General features: G+C 41.2%; 1 protein-coding gene across 1 annotated transcript in view; it reads right to left on the bottom strand.

Annotated features, from left to right (window-relative positions):
- Positions 1 to 259: 259 nt before the first annotated feature.
- Positions 260 to 19,020, bottom strand: part of NFATC4 (nuclear factor of activated T cells 4) — a 124,221-nt gene continuing 105,460 nt past the window's right edge. Inside the window, exons 6-10 of the mRNA XM_077466895.1 lie at positions 15,824 to 15,964; positions 13,659 to 13,714; positions 10,985 to 11,111; positions 7,113 to 8,258; positions 260 to 3,445 (exon numbers count right to left, since the gene is read on the bottom strand). Of these exons, the coding sequence (XP_077323021.1) occupies positions 3,390 to 3,445; positions 7,113 to 8,258; positions 10,985 to 11,111; positions 13,659 to 13,714; positions 15,824 to 15,964 (1,526 nt within the window). The 3' untranslated portion in view covers positions 260 to 3,389. The remainder of the gene's footprint in view (positions 3,446 to 7,112; positions 8,259 to 10,984; positions 11,112 to 13,658; positions 13,715 to 15,823; positions 15,965 to 19,020) is intronic.

Raw genomic sequence — 19,020 nt, 5'->3', positions numbered from 1 at the left:
ATGATGGTTTGGATTTTTTTTCACCTTTAATAATAAACACCTTCATTTACAAATTGCATTTTGTGTTTACTTGTGTTGTCCTTGACTATTGTTTAAATTGGTTTGATGTTCCGAAACACTTAAGTGTGACAAACATGCAAAGGAACAGGAAATGAGGAAGGGGGCAAACACTTTTTCACACCACTGTAGGTACATCATTCCAACCACTTAACTCAGTAAGTAAATACAATAAAAAACATTCAATAAAGGACCATACAAAAAGGATCAATCTCTTTAATAGACTGATAGCAAAATACAAACTTACCAATTGCCAGACTGGCATATATAAAAATAATAGATACATAAATAGTGATAAATCATTTGCTGGGGCAGAGATACAGAAGACCTATCTGTAAAAGTTAGTGCTACACTGGGCAAGGCATTGTGGTCATATTCATTACACAAGGGGACAATGGAAGTAGCACAGTGCTGTAATTCCCTGAAGGCCACTATACGTAAACCTTTGTATCTCAGACACCATTTTTAGTATTTTTTTGGTCTCAACAGAGCAAAATTAAATACAGGGTTGCATTGTTGGCTCTCGTTTTCACTTAGTTTACATGGTAATTCTTCTTTACTTGTACTTGTTCTTTAAAAAAGAAGCTTTATCAATTTCTCTATAAAATGTTTGTAATTCTAGAACCATTTCTGTAAAAAATAAATTTGTCTCTTTGATTTAAAACCCCTTATTGCCAAGCATAAGCACAAAGGTTAGATTTTCTGTTCTTGTGTATGTCCGTGCCTCCTAATTAACATGTAATAATGCAACAGCAGTTTTACCAGTTTTATTCCAAAATGAGATTGCTGTCAAACTGCATGACATAGTATATGTTGGAAGGGATGAACCCAAACATTATTGGGGTGATTTACGTAAGGAGTTTAGGATTTCCACACAATAAATTCTGTAAATATAAATTTCAGTTAACTGCGCCATACATGGATCAAATTTAGTCAGTTCAGCAGGGACCAGCCAAATTTCGATCCATGTTAGGGCAGGGTGGTTGTATAGAAGTCAATTTACGATCGACATCTGTACAACTTCCCTGTTATAAAATGTCTGCTTGATCAGCACAGCGGGCTATAGCCAACAATTCTGATCAGTGTATTCTGACTGCGTGGAAGACTCCCTGCTGTCAGAGTACTAAGGCTCAGTGAAGAAATCCACCTTGAATGTGTGGTTAAAAAAACAGAAATTAATCATCTATGGGCTGCATTATCCAATCATGTTCAATTTGAATAACCATGTTCAGATAAAATAAGCAAACAGGAAATTGCTTTCTTTCTTCCACAGTCCCCAATCCATCTCCTGATAGTACAGAGGCTTGGGGGCACTCTTCATATGCTCAGTTTGGTGTGTATTGCTATAGAGTTTTTTTTTCTTGGGAGGGTGTATATGATCAGCACAGGGCCAATCAGCACTGTCCAGACAGAAGGCCAGGAGTCATGCAGCCTCAAAGGACAGTCAGAGGAGAATGAAAACTCCTACAAGATTTCATCAGACACTGATAGAAGTCACAAAACTGCTATATACTGCTGACGAGAAAAGGAATGTAGAAGTTTATATTTACTAAAATAATTGCATTTCCATTTCTGTGTACGGTTGGAGACCAGATATAGTGAATGCAGGGTCCTGAGTTTAGTAACACTTTAATATGTTTTGTGGAGATCCTCAATTCCTTTAGTAAATCAGCATTATTACGTGCAAGGATCTACATTTCACCCGACTTCCTGTATTAATTAGAAGAGAAACACCCTTAATATGTTTCCTTAGTGTTTGTGTGTTTCTTCTGGATGCTCCATCCAGTTTCTGTCCAAACTGTACTTCATTGATATCTGATTACGTGAGCCCAGTCTGGATTTTCCACTCCACCATGGCTTTTCCCAGGATGCAACTGAGAACGGATGAAGGATAGGCACAAACCTACCAACCTAGTCCTGGAAAACACTGACAGCTGCTATAGAAATGATACAACGGCTACGTAATGTGCTTCAGTAGCACAGGAAAGACATAAGTCCTATATAAGTGGATTTAGAATTGCTGAAGCTAAAGAAAATGTAGTCTAAGTGCAATTCATCTCCTAACGTGGGTATTACAAAGACAAACTGGGGTTTTTCAAAAGTTTCAAACAAGGTGAGACTGCACTGTATATTCCAGTCTCGTGCTATGATGAATAACAAGTCTAAACAAAGAATAAGCCCCGTAAAAACTGTAAAATGCAATCAAAACTTATGAGAACCACACTGGCCCTTTGCAACTGTTACCTGAGAAAAATAATCTGACATCCAACAATGAGGGTTTGCATAGAAAAAACAGAGAACAGCAAGCCTTTTCATGTCATCTTATAGGGCCAGAAACGGACCTGTTCTTTGAGTTCCCTGCTGATGGAGCATTGGTCTTCCATGAGGACAGATAAATCCATGCGTTATGTACAATTTTTAATGGTTATTAACAAGGAAATCACTTGATCACTAGATTGGCTGTGATTCTTCTCTATGCAACTGCAGATTAAAAGAGAGGTAACACCGCAGAAAGCAGTTGATAAAATTGAATATTTACAGCATACAAAGTCTATGTTGACCAGCATGATGACGTATATGACCTGTTGGACGACCATGCATTAGAATAACTAGAACTTGATCAAAAATACTGTTGGTCAGTATTCCATATCAACCCATGTATGGCACGATGGAAGCTTCGGCTGCCAGTGTGTAATAGAAAAATAAAAGGAAGAGCATGCTGCTACAGACAAATATAACAATTCTTTCTGTATGCATCTACATGAAAAAGGCTATTACTTATTATAACTTGTTATTACTGGATCGGACAATGTGATCTATATGATGTGACACAGGCATGGAGGTTTTTATGGTTCTGATCCTATGATGATTGGGAGAAAGAATCAGATCTTAAAACATCTGTCCGATCTTAAAATCTGTTATGGCTGTCATTTTTAATTGGGAAAATTTGATTTCATACAGAAAGACTGGAAAGTAGCTGCAGAGCCATGTTTAAATGTTACTAGTATCGGAGAGTGGAGGTTCATTGCAGGTACCCTCGTTATATACAAAAGACTGTTTGACAGTCACATCATATCAATTACATGAACAAATACAATGCTTTATGCTACAGAAAAGCTGAAAATGTAAAATATTCCAAAATAAGGTCGAAAATTGAACCTATCCTGCTGGTGAGCATCTACTCTCAGTAGTTGGTTTATACTTCTGAAGAATGTAGATATTCTGCTGCTCCACAATTATCCAAAGCTTGCTCTGGATGCATTTGCTGCTGAAATGTGTATTTTCTCTGGGATGGTTAAAGACGACTGTTATTTTTGATTAGGTGCCATGTTTTAATTCTGACGCGGCTCTGGAAAACGGTGTAGGTCTTGACCTATGAATTCACTTACTGCAGTGGAAAGAAAGAAACAAAGTAAGTTGCAACATGTAAGTAATTTCCTTTGGCACAGACTAGACATACTTGGGTAGCTCTGTTGTCACCAACTAACAGATATACAAAATACTTTACACAGATATATATTCCTGCATTCTAAAAATCTGCAGTTGATAATATGTGATCATACAGTATTTAAAATAAACAATGTTCATATCGGCATGGCAAATGTAACTCATTTTTAATGGATATATTAAATACATGAAATATATTAAACGGCAAATATAAGATGAAGTTTAATTTCTCTATTTGAATATAAAGGGAATTCGTTCTATAGTTCTGTTCCAATCTATAAGGATTCTATACCTAAAAAGTATTGAATTCTAAGCTAAAAGGTCAGCCAAAACCCACCCATATTTAATTACACAATTATAAGATCAGTCAAAACTGCGCCAACTGACCTGCAGAGTGAATTTTGGATAATCACACATTTCACTGAAGTGGACCTGAACTCAAATAGCGTAGATTAGCTACATTATAGGTAACATATAGCAGTTTTAAATTTGCATAAGCCGTACTTCCAAAACGTTACCCTTTTGCTAAAAATTTCCTTTAAAAAAACTGTGAATTTCCTGGCATGTGACTTTGCTTAGGCACCCCTGTTCTGTAGCCTCACAGCTGTATATCTGCAGTGTAATGCCATCTAAGGTACTGTGCCTTTGACTCACTGACTCTAGCTAGTATCACTAGATTTTGAGTGAGATTTGGTGATGTCTCATCTGTGCTGCTTACTGTTCTCCTTGCTGGAGAGGAAATTGCATCTGAGGACCCAGAGTGCAAAGATTTTCCTGTGCTTTCGTCATCTCTTCTGTTGTTTCTTTATCATAACCCCACTAGTCATCAGTTCACTAGTCATCAGAGGGCGCAGTACTGTCCTAAGGAAGCAAGCCCCTTCCTTGCCAAGATGGTCACCCTATCTCAAGAAGAAGGCATGTAATCAGTAATGGGGAAAGTCCTTTTCCCTTATTTGCCTTTTATTGGCACAGCTTCCACAGTTCAGTTCCTTTTTAATTACACCAGATTGTCTAGTTGATTATTTAATGTAAGTATATTGAATTAGGGGACAGCTGCAGAACGATTGAGGCAACCCAAAAAAAGCTCTTTTAGGTTACACATAAATAGACCTTTAATAATGACATTCTATTAAAATAATTACACAAGTCAAGCAGTGTATTTCTGAGCTATCTATTGTAGCAATCCAAAGAGCATTGTAGTTGGTTTTGGATCATGTAGTTTGTGCAACTACAATGGCCAAAAATGTAACTGGTGTTTAGATCATAATTAGAAACACACAGTTTGGTACTTTAAAGTGGATGTAAACCCGATTTCATGAAATCTGAGCTGGGCATATATATCTGCAGTGTTTTCTTATCTCTCTCCAAAGTCCTAAGTCCCGTGGCTTTATCCTGCTCTGTTCTTCTGTTATCAGCATGATAACTTCTGACAAGTTCTCTTTAAATATAAAATGATTAAACAATATGCATTCAATAGACTAGAAAATATTTTCAGATATAAACCCTCACATATACCCAGTGAAGCGAATAGCCTCCGTTGATACACAGAGATGAAACAAATCTCACTACATAAGTTTAACATGTATATCTGCTGTCTTCAGCTTTATATATTCTTTAGAAAGTTCACATCATGTTAGAGATTTTCTCTTCCTGTTCAGAACTGGGAGTGGATTCTTGGCATAAAGCCAAGACAGCTGATTGGAGGAAAGACACACACACTCCCACTCCACATAGACAGAGACTTGCAGAGTTGTGCTGTAACAAGGCAAGCTCTCTGCTAATCTATTTATAGCAACCTCCCTCAACCAAGATAAAATCAGCCTGAATTTTGTGTTGAGGGAGGTTGCTATAGATAGATTAGCAGATAGCTTGCCTTGTCAAAGCACAACTCTGCAAGTCTCTGCCTATGTGGAGTGGGGGTGTGTGTCTTTCCTCCAATCAGCTGTCTTGGCTGTATGCCAAGAATCCACTCCCAGTTCTGAACAGGAAGAGAAAATCTCTAACATGATGTGAACTTTCTAAAGAATATATGATGAAGCTGAAGACTGCAGATATACAGTACATGTTAAACTTATGTAGTGAGATTTGTTTCGTCTCTGTGTATCATCGGAGGCTATTCGCTTCACTGGGTATATGTGAGGTTTTATATCTGAAAATATTTTCTAGTCATTGAATGCATATTGTTTAATCATTTTATATTTAAAGGAGTTGTAAAGGCAGAAGGTTCTTTGTCTTAATGCATTCTATGCTTCAAGATAAAAAATATTTTGTGTGTAGAAGCCTCCCCAGCACCCCCCCCCCCCAATTACTTACCTGAGCCCCATCACTCTCCAGCGATGTCCACGAGTGTCTAAGGCCCCTTTCACACATGCCCCGTTTGCGGATGAAATATGGACATACACGCATTCCTATGGGATAGCGGGTGTTTGCGGGTGAACATCTGCAGACTCCCGATATCGCCCGTCTCCGCTATTGTCCGATTCTGCAGACGGAGGAAAATCCTATTTTTCTATCCATCTGCAGAGCGGATCGGATGAACACGGACCATAGAGGAGACCATATAGGAGAGAACGGAGAGCTGACAGGGCGGTCCCTGCACAGTGTGCAGGGACCGCCCTGTCACCCGCCGGCTCAGCGGGGATAAACAGAGCAATAGCCGCTGAGCAAGCGGATCATCAAGGGGTGCATCATTACGGATCTGTCCTGTTTGAAAGGGGCCTAAGCCTTCCGGAACACTCCTCCTGATTGGCTGAGACACAGCAGTGGCGCCATGAATAGTGAGGACAAGGTGCTTAAAGGGGGACCCCAAAGCACCCTCCCCATGTTGAGGGCAAGCGGCCTGGTATGGTTCAGGAGGGGGGCACTCGCTCGCCCCCCCCCCCCTTTCATGGCCTGCCATGGCTGCTTGCTCAGATAAGGGTCTGGAATGGATTTTAGGGGGGGGACCCTACACCATTTTTTTTTACATTTTGGCATGGACTGGGGGGGGGGGGGGACTGCATACCTTTTTTTTAAATGTTTTCTCATCTATATTACTGGGAGCCCACAATACATTAAAGCTGCAAGCAATTTTAAATGACATTTTTTTCCTTAAGAAATGTAATTTTGCTGTGGTACTGCAATAAACATCGGAAAGATGCAATACTTTATAGGCAGACTAAGGGGACCCCCAGGCACGATATTTAAATAAATATTTAATTTTTATTGTTTCACTTTAAGCATTATTAAAATCACAGCTCCTGAAAAAACTGTTGTTTTTAAAACTTTTTTTGTATTGATACATGTCCCCTGGGGCAGTACTCAGGTCCCTATACATTTTTTATGGCAAAAATTGTGTATAAGCCTTTAAAATGATCACTTTTGATTTGGTGTTCGTATGTTCGCACAAATTGTTTGTCTGTTCGCATGTTCTGGTACGAACCGAACCGGGGAGGGGTTGTTCAGATCATCCCTAGTCCTAGGATAACCGGAAAACAAAATGCTGTGTAGCACCTTTTGCTACAATCTCAAGGTCATCTAAACTACCTCCCATTGATTTAGATACTTGAAACCTTATTTAAAACTATCTGAAATTATATAAAACAATGCAGGTTTAATATTTATCGTACCTTCTTCCAGTGTGATCCCCTGGATTGGAATAGAATGGAAAGGGCTTTCAAACCCTTGGCTTTCCTTTCCCAAATCTCTTTCCTCGTTACTGGAAGATTTAGCATATTCTTCAGAATGTTCCTGGTAACAAGTATCTTTCTCAGTCTGATTTGATGACATGTCCAATGAAACATCACATAATCCTTTTTGACTAGGAATTGCAGCACTAGGAATGAGTGGGGAAGAAGGTGAAGATAAGGGAGCAGAATGTGTAGAAGGGCAAAGGTTGGTAAGTTGGCTGGTGCAGTTGGTCAAGCTTTGGTAAGGGGTAGAAAATGCTTGTTGCACATTGTTCTCTTTGGGCACAGAAAATTCTGAATGATTACCAGACCCATCTTCTGTTTTTGAGTTTAATGCTTGTGTTAGATTTACAGGATGATTGGACATTGTGTTTGCAGTAAAATGTTGATTAGTAGTGCATGGTTCTCCTATGGCCACTTCTGGAGACGTGGAAGAAAGTTTAGCTTGCATTGTCTCTAGGGACCTACTTTCACCTAATGTGGTGTACGTGGGAGGAGCACAGGCTGGGTATTGCTGATAATCTGTGACAAAATGATGTACATTTGTTTCAAAATCTAGACTTGGTAAAATAGGGGAAGAAGGGTAGTTCTGATGTAGACCTGTACCTCTCTCCTCCATTTTACTGGGCGAATTTAAATGGGAGAGCAAGGATCCACTAAATGTAGTTGAACATGAAGATTGGGAAGAGCAGGGCTGTGGAGACCAGGGAACTGGACTTGGTGGAAGAGGAGAGCTGGTGTTTGATTGAAAGGGCAAAGTTAGAGAAACATCACTATTGTTCTCTTGATAGGGAATGGGAGATTTAAACTCTGGAGTTACTGGGGGATTAAAGTAGCACCCCAAAAAGGAGCTACTTCCTATACCGCAGTCTGGAGTACCTGGGAATATTTTTTCCTGGTGTGAAGCTGTATAATAAGGAGACACCTCCATGGGAGTTTCAGGTAGGTTTGATGGTAGATGAGGGGCAAAGGTTGTAGACAAGTCTATTTGCGTTGGATCTAAAGGGATATGACAAGGGGGAGGGAGAGCGGCAGACGGAAACCTATGTAAGGCTATCTCAGGAAGAGGTTCCTCTTTAAATATGACTGCAAAGAAGAAGCATTAAGAGGAAAGTGAAAAATAGACAGAAAAAAAAAAAGAGGAAAAGATGCAAGAGAAAAAAATGCTAATCATATACAACAGAAAAAAGTCTGTAAAATGTATGTACTAATATTAGATTCTCTACATGTTAAATAACAAAAATGTATTATGCATATATGTTCTTCTGTCATAGTGTTTCTATGTCATTCACTTTTTCTTATAAAAAAATGCTGAAGTGTACAGTTACTACATGAATACCATATTAAAGTGGTCCTAAAGGTTTTTTTTCCTTAAAATAAACATCTTATACTTACCTACTCTGAGTAATAGTATTGCACAGATGGCCAGGAACCTCCTCTTCTGGGGTGCCCCAGGCTCCTCTTCTTCAAGTGCTCCTATAAGAAGCCACTTGCTATGGAGCCATTTGTGCAGACTTGATCCCGAGCCAGGCTGTGTGTATCTATTGATAAACACAGCATAGCCTAGCCCCACCCCAGCTCCCTCCTCACTGAATTTGACTATCAGCAACAGGAGCCAATGGCCTATCAGTCACAGTGTGAAGAGGGAGAGAGGAGAGAAGACTGCAGCCAGGCACAGCACTGGATTGATCCAGGAGTGAGGTAAGTGTTTAGAGAGGGAGGGGGGCACAGCAAGTCCTTAAATGCATTAGGGTAAAAAAACATTTTAGCTTTAGAACAACTTTAAGTTCTCTGTACACAAAAGTGCTCCTGCTGATATCTATTTAAATGATATGTTGTATTTAGGATCTATACCAGCCATCATTAAATGGAGGCCCACAGTCCGAACACAGACCGAGTGACGCTCCTGTCCGGACCGTCAGTGTACAGTGTCATATCCCCACTCGCAGTCATTTGTTGCTGGGACCACGAACATCCTTGCAACCAATGATGTCACGTGTACACCCCGCCCCCTGCCATTTGCTTTCTCGCAGCTCCCGGCTGGGCCGTGAAGTGAGACGTAACGTGCGCATATCCACCCCCTGCTGCTGGTCATCTCATGGCTCCTGTCTCTCACTCAGCCAGCCACAGGGTACAATTTTATATGCATGCCTCACCCCCTTCAGCAGGACCCCTTAACATTAAATATGCCCATCAGAGTGCCCCTTAACATAAAATGTGCCCCTTATTTTATGTTAACGTTCACTCTGATAGTCACATGTTATGTTAAGGGGAAAGATGATGGGCACATTTTATGTTAAGGGGCACTCTGATGGTCACAACAAAATGTGCCCATCAGCATGCCCCTTAACATAAATGTACCCATCAGAGTGCCCTTTAACATAAAATAAGGGGCATGCTGATGGGCACATTTTATGTTAAAGGTGAATGCTGATGGACACATATGTCAGTGGGGGCACACTGATTGGCACATATGGTAAGGGGGCACATTGATGGGCACATATGTTAAGGGGCCTCTCTGATGGGACACATGATGTAAAGGGACATACTGATGTGGACACCTGATGTAAAGGAGCACTCTGATGGGCACACCTAATGTAAAGGAGCACTCTGATGGACACACCTGATGTGATGGGGACAGCTGATGTAAAGGGGCACTCTGATGACAGCACCTAATGTAAGGGGGTACTCTGATGGGGACAAATGATGTAAGGGGGAAAACTATTGGGGACATTTAAGAAAAGTGCAGCTTGCGCCAAAAAACAGAAAGAAGATGCATACAATCTTTCATGGCACAGACTCGGACCACTGGAAGGAAAATTTTTTTAGTGACCGGACCTCCTTGAATTTTAATTCACTACCACCGATCTACTGTATATTGTGTTATAAAATTACATGCAGATTTATCCATATTTTATGTGTAGTACAACATATATAACACATTGCACCTATGGTATTCTCAAAAGAAACCTGTAGAGATTTTGCCACTGAAGTTGCCACTACTGGACTTCGCCTTAGAAAAATGCCAGTTGCCTGGTTGTTATGCTGGTCTGATAGCTTTTAAACCTGCATTCCTTTTCACATCAGAAAAGCCAGGGCTGACAAGGCAACTAGCATTCTCAGAATGATGTCGGCAATCCTCTTTAAAGGACACTAGCAGATGGAGATGGAGGCTTCTACTACTAACCTCTGTCTACATGTATTAGTTTCACAATCCTATCCTGTCCTAAAGTATCTAATAATATATCACAAAATTAGATATCAATATGGAATTTTCTTACTATTGCTTGGTGATAGTTTGGTCAGTGCATTGGGAGCGTACAGCACACTCTCACCTCACAACCTTAAACCACCATGGACGCATATGCATGGTGACTCGGCATTAAAGCCCACTTTTCCTGTAACCTCATATACTTGCAGTCAGCAAGAGGTTCAAATAATTTTGTTCTTTTAGGAAGGTAAACATTGTGTATTTCCCATTTTTAGGTGGTGTGCTATGTTCTAAATAGCCTAACAACCTGTATAATTCGATCTCCAGCTATTTGAGTCTATTCAAACAGCCAAGTCAGAGCAGGGACACCCAGCTCTATACAGCTAGTACATAGAACCCATGTGAAAAGGAAATTAATATGTGAACAGGTAGTGATAGACTCTCTTATAAAGATAATGTCTATATGCAAAAATAAAATATAATACCCATAACCTTATAATAATTATGAAAACATGATGTCAAAGATCAATTTGCAAACATATAATATACAATAAAACAAAAGCCTTAAAAAATTCCACCTAATGACTTTTGAGGCACTCACTTGGTAGGTACCGAAAACTTTGCATAGGACTTCTTTTTCTGCGGCCATTGGAGATATAGAAGTAGACCTGTAGGGGGCGTGTTATCTCCTTATTACAATATTCTGGGACTTGCACAGAGAGCAGGGACTGGAGAATGGAAAGCAAATGAATACATGTAATCCTCCTTTATCATATTTGTAAAAACAGTAAACATTCAATAATAAAAATATATCTCTGAGTAGTAGTTTATTTTCAACACTAGCTGGCAGCAGAGGAACACATACTGACGTAGTCTTCCTCTGACATCTAAGCTTTTCTGACTATACTAGCTACCTGCTTGTTGTGCTGACCTGCTGGCTTCAGTCCTTTTTGTGTCACTGACTCCGAACAAGTATGCAAATCAGGCAAATCAGACAATGTCCAAGGGTCAGCATTACAACATAGCTACTAGCATTTGTAGAAGAGTGGTACCCTCTGTGTTTCTCTCTTGACAGGTCTTCATTATGGGAAAGCCTGAATAGCAGATGGTAAAAAGACCTTTCTTGGTCAATGGAACAAAAGGGAAGTACAAATGGAGCAATGTTCACTGGACAGTAAACCACAGCAACTAGCCATCAATCAATGAGATCTGCTTTAAACCAAACCTGGAAGCTGCCATTAGTGACCTTCTTCTTAAAATGCTAATTGCTTAGCAGATCTCCTGAGTTTAGAACTTTCTGATTCACCAATCTGGAACATGCATGCACAAAGTGATGTCACAGCCAAGTTAGAACCCCTGATACGCATGTATTTCCTGGATCACTGAAGTGTTGAAGCCAATGGATCAACATTATAGTCCGGCAACTAATATTTCCAGAAGACAACCTTCATAACATTACTTTCGGTCCTGCAGACAATGCACATGTAAATGGGAACCATATAAACAGAGGGGTGCCGTAAACATATGCTGAGCTGTACTTATGCGTCTCCAGTGTACACAAATGCTGACAGGCAGGGAGAAGGGTTTATCAGAGACGAGACCAATAGGGTCTCTTCTGTCATAAAAAATCTACCTGTCAGCATTTTTTTTTTATATTTTAGTAAGGAACATTCTACTACCAAAATTAGTGTATGCTGCAAATTGCCTCCAGCATTACTCCTGTTTCTTCTTGCTAGAGACTGCCATTTTGCTGAAGCTCAGAGCCCCTGAACAGCAGTAAATCATAAAGCGGAACTAAACTCATTGACTTAACGGTTTCAAGGGACAGTTACATTCCTGGAAAGCTGGGATTGCCAACTGTCACATTTGCTTGTGTCCTCAACCTAACTGTCAAACCATCAAATGGCTGGTATCATAACTGACCACATGTGTAGCACCATGGTAGTTGCAAATCAAACAGAAGGGCTCCTTCACACCATACATGCATGAAAACTGATATAAACTGATGAGAAAACCACACAGATTTCACTTGCAGAGACATCAGTTTTCATATACCTGGACACCAGTTTTTATGCACGCTGACTTCAGTTTTTATGCATATTCACACCAAAGTTGATGTCCTGTCAGTTTTTTTCCGTGCAGAAAACTGCATATACATTGCAAATTCCTGTGCAGAAAACAATCTGCACGCGATACAAATGTTGTGTTGTGAACAGGGCACATAGAAAACAATTGTATTTTTTTGTGCCCTTGCAAAACACGTGCAGAAAAACTGACATCTCTGCACCATGGTGTGAATGAGGCCTTAAGGATAGGATGGTTTAATTCAGCTTTAAAGTGGTAGTAAACTCTGTTACAGCACTTGTCTATTGGAAGGCTTACATGTAGGTACTGTGAATATCCCCTAAACCTGCACAGTTTAGGAGATATTCAGAGTGCATGCAGCTGATGACAACATCGGAGTATGTGCTCTGAAGGTCCGGCTTACAGTGCTGGATCTTCCGAGCCCGTGCTGGAAATGGCAGATCCCGCGCGCATGCGTGACAGTAAAGCCATCACACCCCTGACCACTCATTTAGCAGGAGGCCGTGAACCTGGAAGGAAGACGGGGGAAGATATCAGCCCTCTCAGCGGTGACATCGCAACGCTGGAGGGCTTCGTTCTAAGGTAAGTTTCTCATAGTATAATGATGCATACTTGCATATTATGCCATTGCCTTGCAGGGAAATTTTTTTTTTCCAGAAGCTGCGGGTTTACTACCGTTTTTAGGCTTTCAGCAGATCAGCCTTTGCATTTTTGGCACAGTGCTCAAAAATAGAGAGCAACTGAGCATGTGCAGAACAGGGTGAGACAGTGTATTGCTGGATTCTAAACAGTATAGGCCCTTATTTTTTATGTTTTACTTAGCTCTACCTGCAAAATGGGCCAGCCTGGATTAGTCTAGCAAGACTTCATTTTCTGATTAACGTCCACTTTAAACATTTGTTTCTCGCTGGTTACAAGCATTGCATTTTAAAGATGTTGTATCTGTCTGTTAAGTTATGAGCAAAGTTCATGCGGATCTTACAAATGGTATTCAGGTAATGCTTTCTCACATTATGATGTACATTGCAGAAGAGGGGTCAAAGATGTAAAATAAGTCTGGCAGATGATGCCACATGGAGCAGAAAAAATGTAACCTCCTCATGTAAATTACATTATCAGAAGCATGCTAAGCTTGAGGATACTTTAAAAAAAGAACAATTTTAAGAAAACTAAAAAAGTACACATTATACCTCATTACTTTTCAATCTGTTTACTTTTGCTTCCTCTTCCCATTGCAGTTTTCCATCTGTTGGGTGCAAGGGAACACAGATTAAGTAATGTCTTGGGTATTTGTATATCATGCCAACGTTTTATGCAGGATATTGTTGAGAGAATGTTCACTATTCATGTCAGTCCCTGTCCACATTGGGGCCTACAGTCATATATCTTATATACAATCACATATTCCAGGGCCGCTTTCATGCAGGAACAATTACCTTACCAACATGTCGGAGGAATCCTTAAAGCTTACATAATTAATTTTTTAAATCAGCAAACATGATGGTATATACATTGAATGCATTGAAGCTTCCAGAAATTAAAAGTGTGCTATGAATGAGGGAGGTGGACTTTTCATTTAACCGCCCGTCCGCCATTTATACAGTGCTTTTCATCGTGGGAAAATATAGTAAGCTTCTATGCAGGAAGCGGGGGGGGGGGGGGGGGTGAAATGGCAGGAATAGTTGCCACTTTTGATTAGTACGCAGGTCCAGCGGCTTGTCATAACCACAGTAGCACCATTGTTGCTGCAGGAGATATGGGGAGGGGTGGCAGAAGACTTTTATTTTCAACAAATAGAGCATGCTAGGGTAGGGTGGTGGTTGTTTGTCACATCCTCCATATTTCCCTCTTCATTGGGTGCCAAGCAAGGGTCACATGAGAGGCCTGGGTTCTTCTGGGTTACGCTAGGCACTATATAGAGGGACACTTTACTACACATGGGGTACCTTTACGTTGTGGCATCTTCATCAATGCCCTGGAACAGGCTGAGCCTGCTGTGGGGAAATAACATGTACACTTGCACTGCAACTGTGACAATGTACACCTTCTCTGTAATCTGCATTTAGGTGGGACATGCTGAGCTCTGTCCATATCCAGCTGTCCAGCATTTTCCACTGCTACTCTACAGTAGCAGAGTGAGCCCCACCATGCACTTTGCATGGGCTCCACAAGTGCACTCAACTCTTGAAGCTCCATAGCTCTGTACATGATGGGAACCTTTGCAGCGTGCATCTGCTCCGGTTGCTCTGGGAAACAGATCACTGGCAGAAGAGGTCATCACTCTTATCCTTAAAGCAAGTGGTCAGACACTATAGCTAGCTGCTATGTTCTTCATCTATAGCAGCCTTCTTTCCCATAAGGCAAGCAGGCCTACCGGTACTCGGTTGCCCTCAGGACTTATACACAATGCTATAGTGCCTGGCCACCACACTGGGGCAGGCACGAACTGAGCGAAGCAAACAGATACTTGTAGTTGGCAGACAGGCAGCATGGTTCAACTGACAGTCCAGATACAAGGCAGACAATATTCAGAATAGTCAGGGTCAATCCATAGACAAAAGGCAGGCAAAGTTCAGAGAGTAGTCTGATATTTGATCAAAGGTCATCAACAAGGGGATCCAAACAGCAGAGCAGGACAGACAGACAGGGAGCTCAGTGAATGTATTACACACAATATCACAAGCATGAGACTGCAGGCTTGGCTAGCTTAAATCAGGTTTGGTCTTCACCCAGAGACTGGCTACATTAATCATCTTGCAGGTAGACTGACAGACAAGGAGAATGCCACAACCAAAACCAGGATGCTGGAATTGGGAGCAGGAGCGTTACATGCTCCTGACAGGAGTGCCAACAACATCTCCCTGCTAGAGGCTGTTCCACCAATAACAGATACACCCTATCGGCAGGCTGCTTGTGTTGCTCTAGGTAACCATTCCACACCAATGTCTTCATAACCCAATGTGTTAAGACTGACTCAATAAACCATGTGTGCAACTGGAAACAATATCACTGATCAGACTATAACATAGGCAGTACACATGAAGTTGTGAACTCACAGGATTTCTGGCAGGATCAACATAATATTTTTTTTTGCACAGATAATGCTTTCAATGTCATGTTTAGCAAAAAAAGGGAGCAAACGAGATGTTTATTGTTAGGGTTCACATACAATTTAAAACCTAACTCCCACTTTAAGACTTGGGTTTTAGCACTAGAAGAACATCCATGTAAACCAGAAAACATATGACTGTAGAATCCTGCTTATTTGGATCCAGGATCCCAGTGCAGCAAGACAACAGAAGTAAAGGTTTTGTTGCTTTGCCTATGTTTGGGAGTGACTTAATTTATTTCTTACCTGGACCTTTCTCTAAGAAGATAACTTTTGAATCTGAAAGGAAGTTAGAACCACACAGGAGCAACTCTTCCCGACCATTTACTGAACACGCGCTGAGACTGTAGTTTTCCACTTGAGGGAGCTCTTGTGCTGAGCGCTGAGCTGGGTAAACCGGAGAAAAATAGGGGTATGTTTAGAAAGGACTCAATAGAGTGTGCTGCTATTTTGGCACTTTTTTCCTGTGTACTGTTTTAATCTGTATTTCACCTATTAGTTTTTTTCAGCAGTTGAGTCTCTGTGTTTTTATTACCTTTTGACACTTTTTTGATGAACGGTATGATAGTACCCATACTCATTCACATGGGGGGGGGGGGGGGGGATCTGGGGGACCCCTTGTTAAAGGAGGCTTGCATATTCCGATAAGCCCCCTGACCGCATATCCCCACAAGCAACGGTCAGGGTTGTGGGGAAGAGACCCTTGTCTCCATCAACAAAGCACCCGTACTCGCTTGTCCCCCCCTTTTCCTGACCTGCCAGGCTGCTTGCTCGGATATGGGTGCCGGCAACAGCAACCACAAGTCAATTTAAATGTGATTTGACTTGTTTTTTTGTTTTGCTTTTTCTTTAGAAATGTAATTTTTGCTGCAGCATGCTCTATGCATGCTACAGATATGTCACTTTACAGGCAGACTAAGCGGACCTCCCAGGCACTATACTTAAAGGACTTTTTTTGTTTTTATTGTTGCACTTTAAGTATCTTTAAAATCACTGCTCCTGAAAAAACTATTGGTTTGAAAAAAAAAAATATTTGCATTGATCCATGTCCTCCACGTCAGTACCCAGACCCCCATACCCCTTTTATGACCAATGGCTTGCATATAAGCCTTCAAAATGGACACTTTAATTTTTCCTGTTCGGCTCCCATAGAATTCAATTTTCCCCTATTTGGGAGTTCTGATGTGAACCGAACAGGGGGGTGTTCGGCCCATCTCTAATACACACTGAAACATTTGCAGTGAAAGTAGAGTAAGCAATTCCAGTACAGAAAAGGAGACTAAAGGTAGGGCTGCTGACAGCCCCCACAATGCTTTTGCTGGAAGTTGGGGCCACAAGAAGGAGATTTTTTTTCATTTCTCCTTTCTGCTATTTCTTTTAGCCAGTAAGGCCTAATTCCAATGCTGCTTAAGAGTAATATACCAGATTTTATTTTTAGCTTTCAAGTTCCTCTTTGGCGCTTTAGAAGTATGTTCCATCTTTATAATTATAATGTCCTCTGATATATTGCGTATTCGCTGTTTGTGTGTAAGTGTATGCATTATATATATACACACGCACACACACACACATATACATATATATATATATATATATATATATATATATATATATATATACAGTATATGCAGTATGTATCTCCTAACTGTCCCTGATTTGGAGGGATTGTCCCTGATTTGGATGGAACACTTTACCTCTGTCCCTCATTCCTCCTCATTTGTCCCTCATTTTGGTCTGATGCATATACCTGTATATAAAATGCACTATTCATCTATCAAAAAGTGTTTCCCAGCGCTAAAACTTTCATCCGTTTTCTAAATCGTTGCATTTGTACATCTCAAAAGCCAATATAAAGGAATAGAAGTGTTAAAAAAAAAAAGCACTTGTGGGTTTAACTAATCATTTTTTTTCGTATAATTCTCCTTTAAGGGGGCGTGGCAGCGGGGTGTGTCCTATGCCTACATACTTTTGCTAATAGGTGTTCCTCATTCCCATCTCAAAAAGTTGTGAGGTGTGATTATATATATATATATTGAACTTCAATTGAACTTTATATATATATATATATATATATATATATATATGAAGTTCAATTAAAATATTGGTAATTGGCCACTATTTTTAAATAGATTTCACAGTTCCATACAAATTTCTTATCTTTGCGCTTACTTCTGCTACCGCAAAGTATTTTATTATCAATTCCTAGAGTCAGAAAAGCCTGGCTGGATGTATTTAAGATACAATTCGTTACATGTTTGGCTACACTGTATCTGCAAGATGTTATAGAGCACAGCACACTTAAAGCCCAACTCCGGACAAAAAAAGTTGTCCCTTGCAGTAGGGCAGTGCCCACACTGCAAGGGTTAACTACTCATTTTTGACTAGGGGATTGGGGATAGCAGACATACTTAACTAATTCTATGATCCCCCACACACAAGATTGACCTCTGCTGTTCCTGTCCCCCACACACTAGCGGTCTTGTGCGGTGGACTCTTCCAAGCCCATAGACCTGTTCTAGATGTGAGGACACCAGGTACAAACCACCTCTGGATTGTGGGGGAGTGCCGTTTGCTGCTGTAGCAGAGGCTCGGGTAAGTACAGGGCAGCCATCAGAAATGTTTGGGCCCCTTACACAGCTTTAGACCTGGGCCCCCCCGAGCCTGACCACCAACCAACATTCCCCGGGGCTTGCCTATGGGCCATCCTACCGAATCAGCACACCAGCCTCCTCACCTGTACACACTCAGCCCCCCCCATCCTGTATATAAGTCAGCCCCCTCAAAACCTGTATATTTGTCACCCCCCAAACCTGTATATTTGTCAGCCCCCCAAACCTGTATATTTGTCAGTCCCCTCACACACACCTGTATCTATGTCAGCCCCCCCTCACACCTGTATATATGTCAGCCCCCCCAAACCTGTGTATTTGTCAGCGCCCTCACACCTGTATATATGGCAGCCCCCTTCAAACACACCTGTATATATGTCAGCCCCCCCACACCTGTATATATGGCAGCCCCCCACACACCTGTATATTTGTCTGCTCCCCAAAACTGTATATATCAGCCCCCCCACACACACCTGTATATGTCAGCCCACCATACACACACACACACACACCTGTATATATGGCAGCCCCCCCCACACACCTGCATATATTTCAGCCCCCCCATAAACACACACACCAGTATATATGGCAGCCCCCCCACACAGCTGTGTATATGTCAGCCCCTCCTCACACAGCTGTATATATTTCAGCGCCACCCCTACCACACACCTGTATAAATGTCAGAGCCCCCCCACACACACCTGTATATATGTCAGACACCCCCCGACACACCCACATCTCTATATATGGCAGCCCCACATACACCAATCTGTACACACACAAGCCTCTGGCTCCTCCCTGTACACAAACAGCCCCCCTCCCTTTCCTTCACAG

Source organism: Lithobates pipiens, unplaced genomic scaffold (assembly GCF_037356315.1).
Source record: "Lithobates pipiens isolate NorthernLeopardFrog02 unplaced genomic scaffold, aLitPip1_a1.2 Scaffold_4, whole genome shotgun sequence".
NCBI classification, from domain to species: Eukaryota; Metazoa; Chordata; class Amphibia; order Anura; family Ranidae; genus Lithobates; species Lithobates pipiens.
Note: the sequence above shows the minus strand (reverse complement) of the source record. Positions and strands in the feature narration are given on the sequence as shown.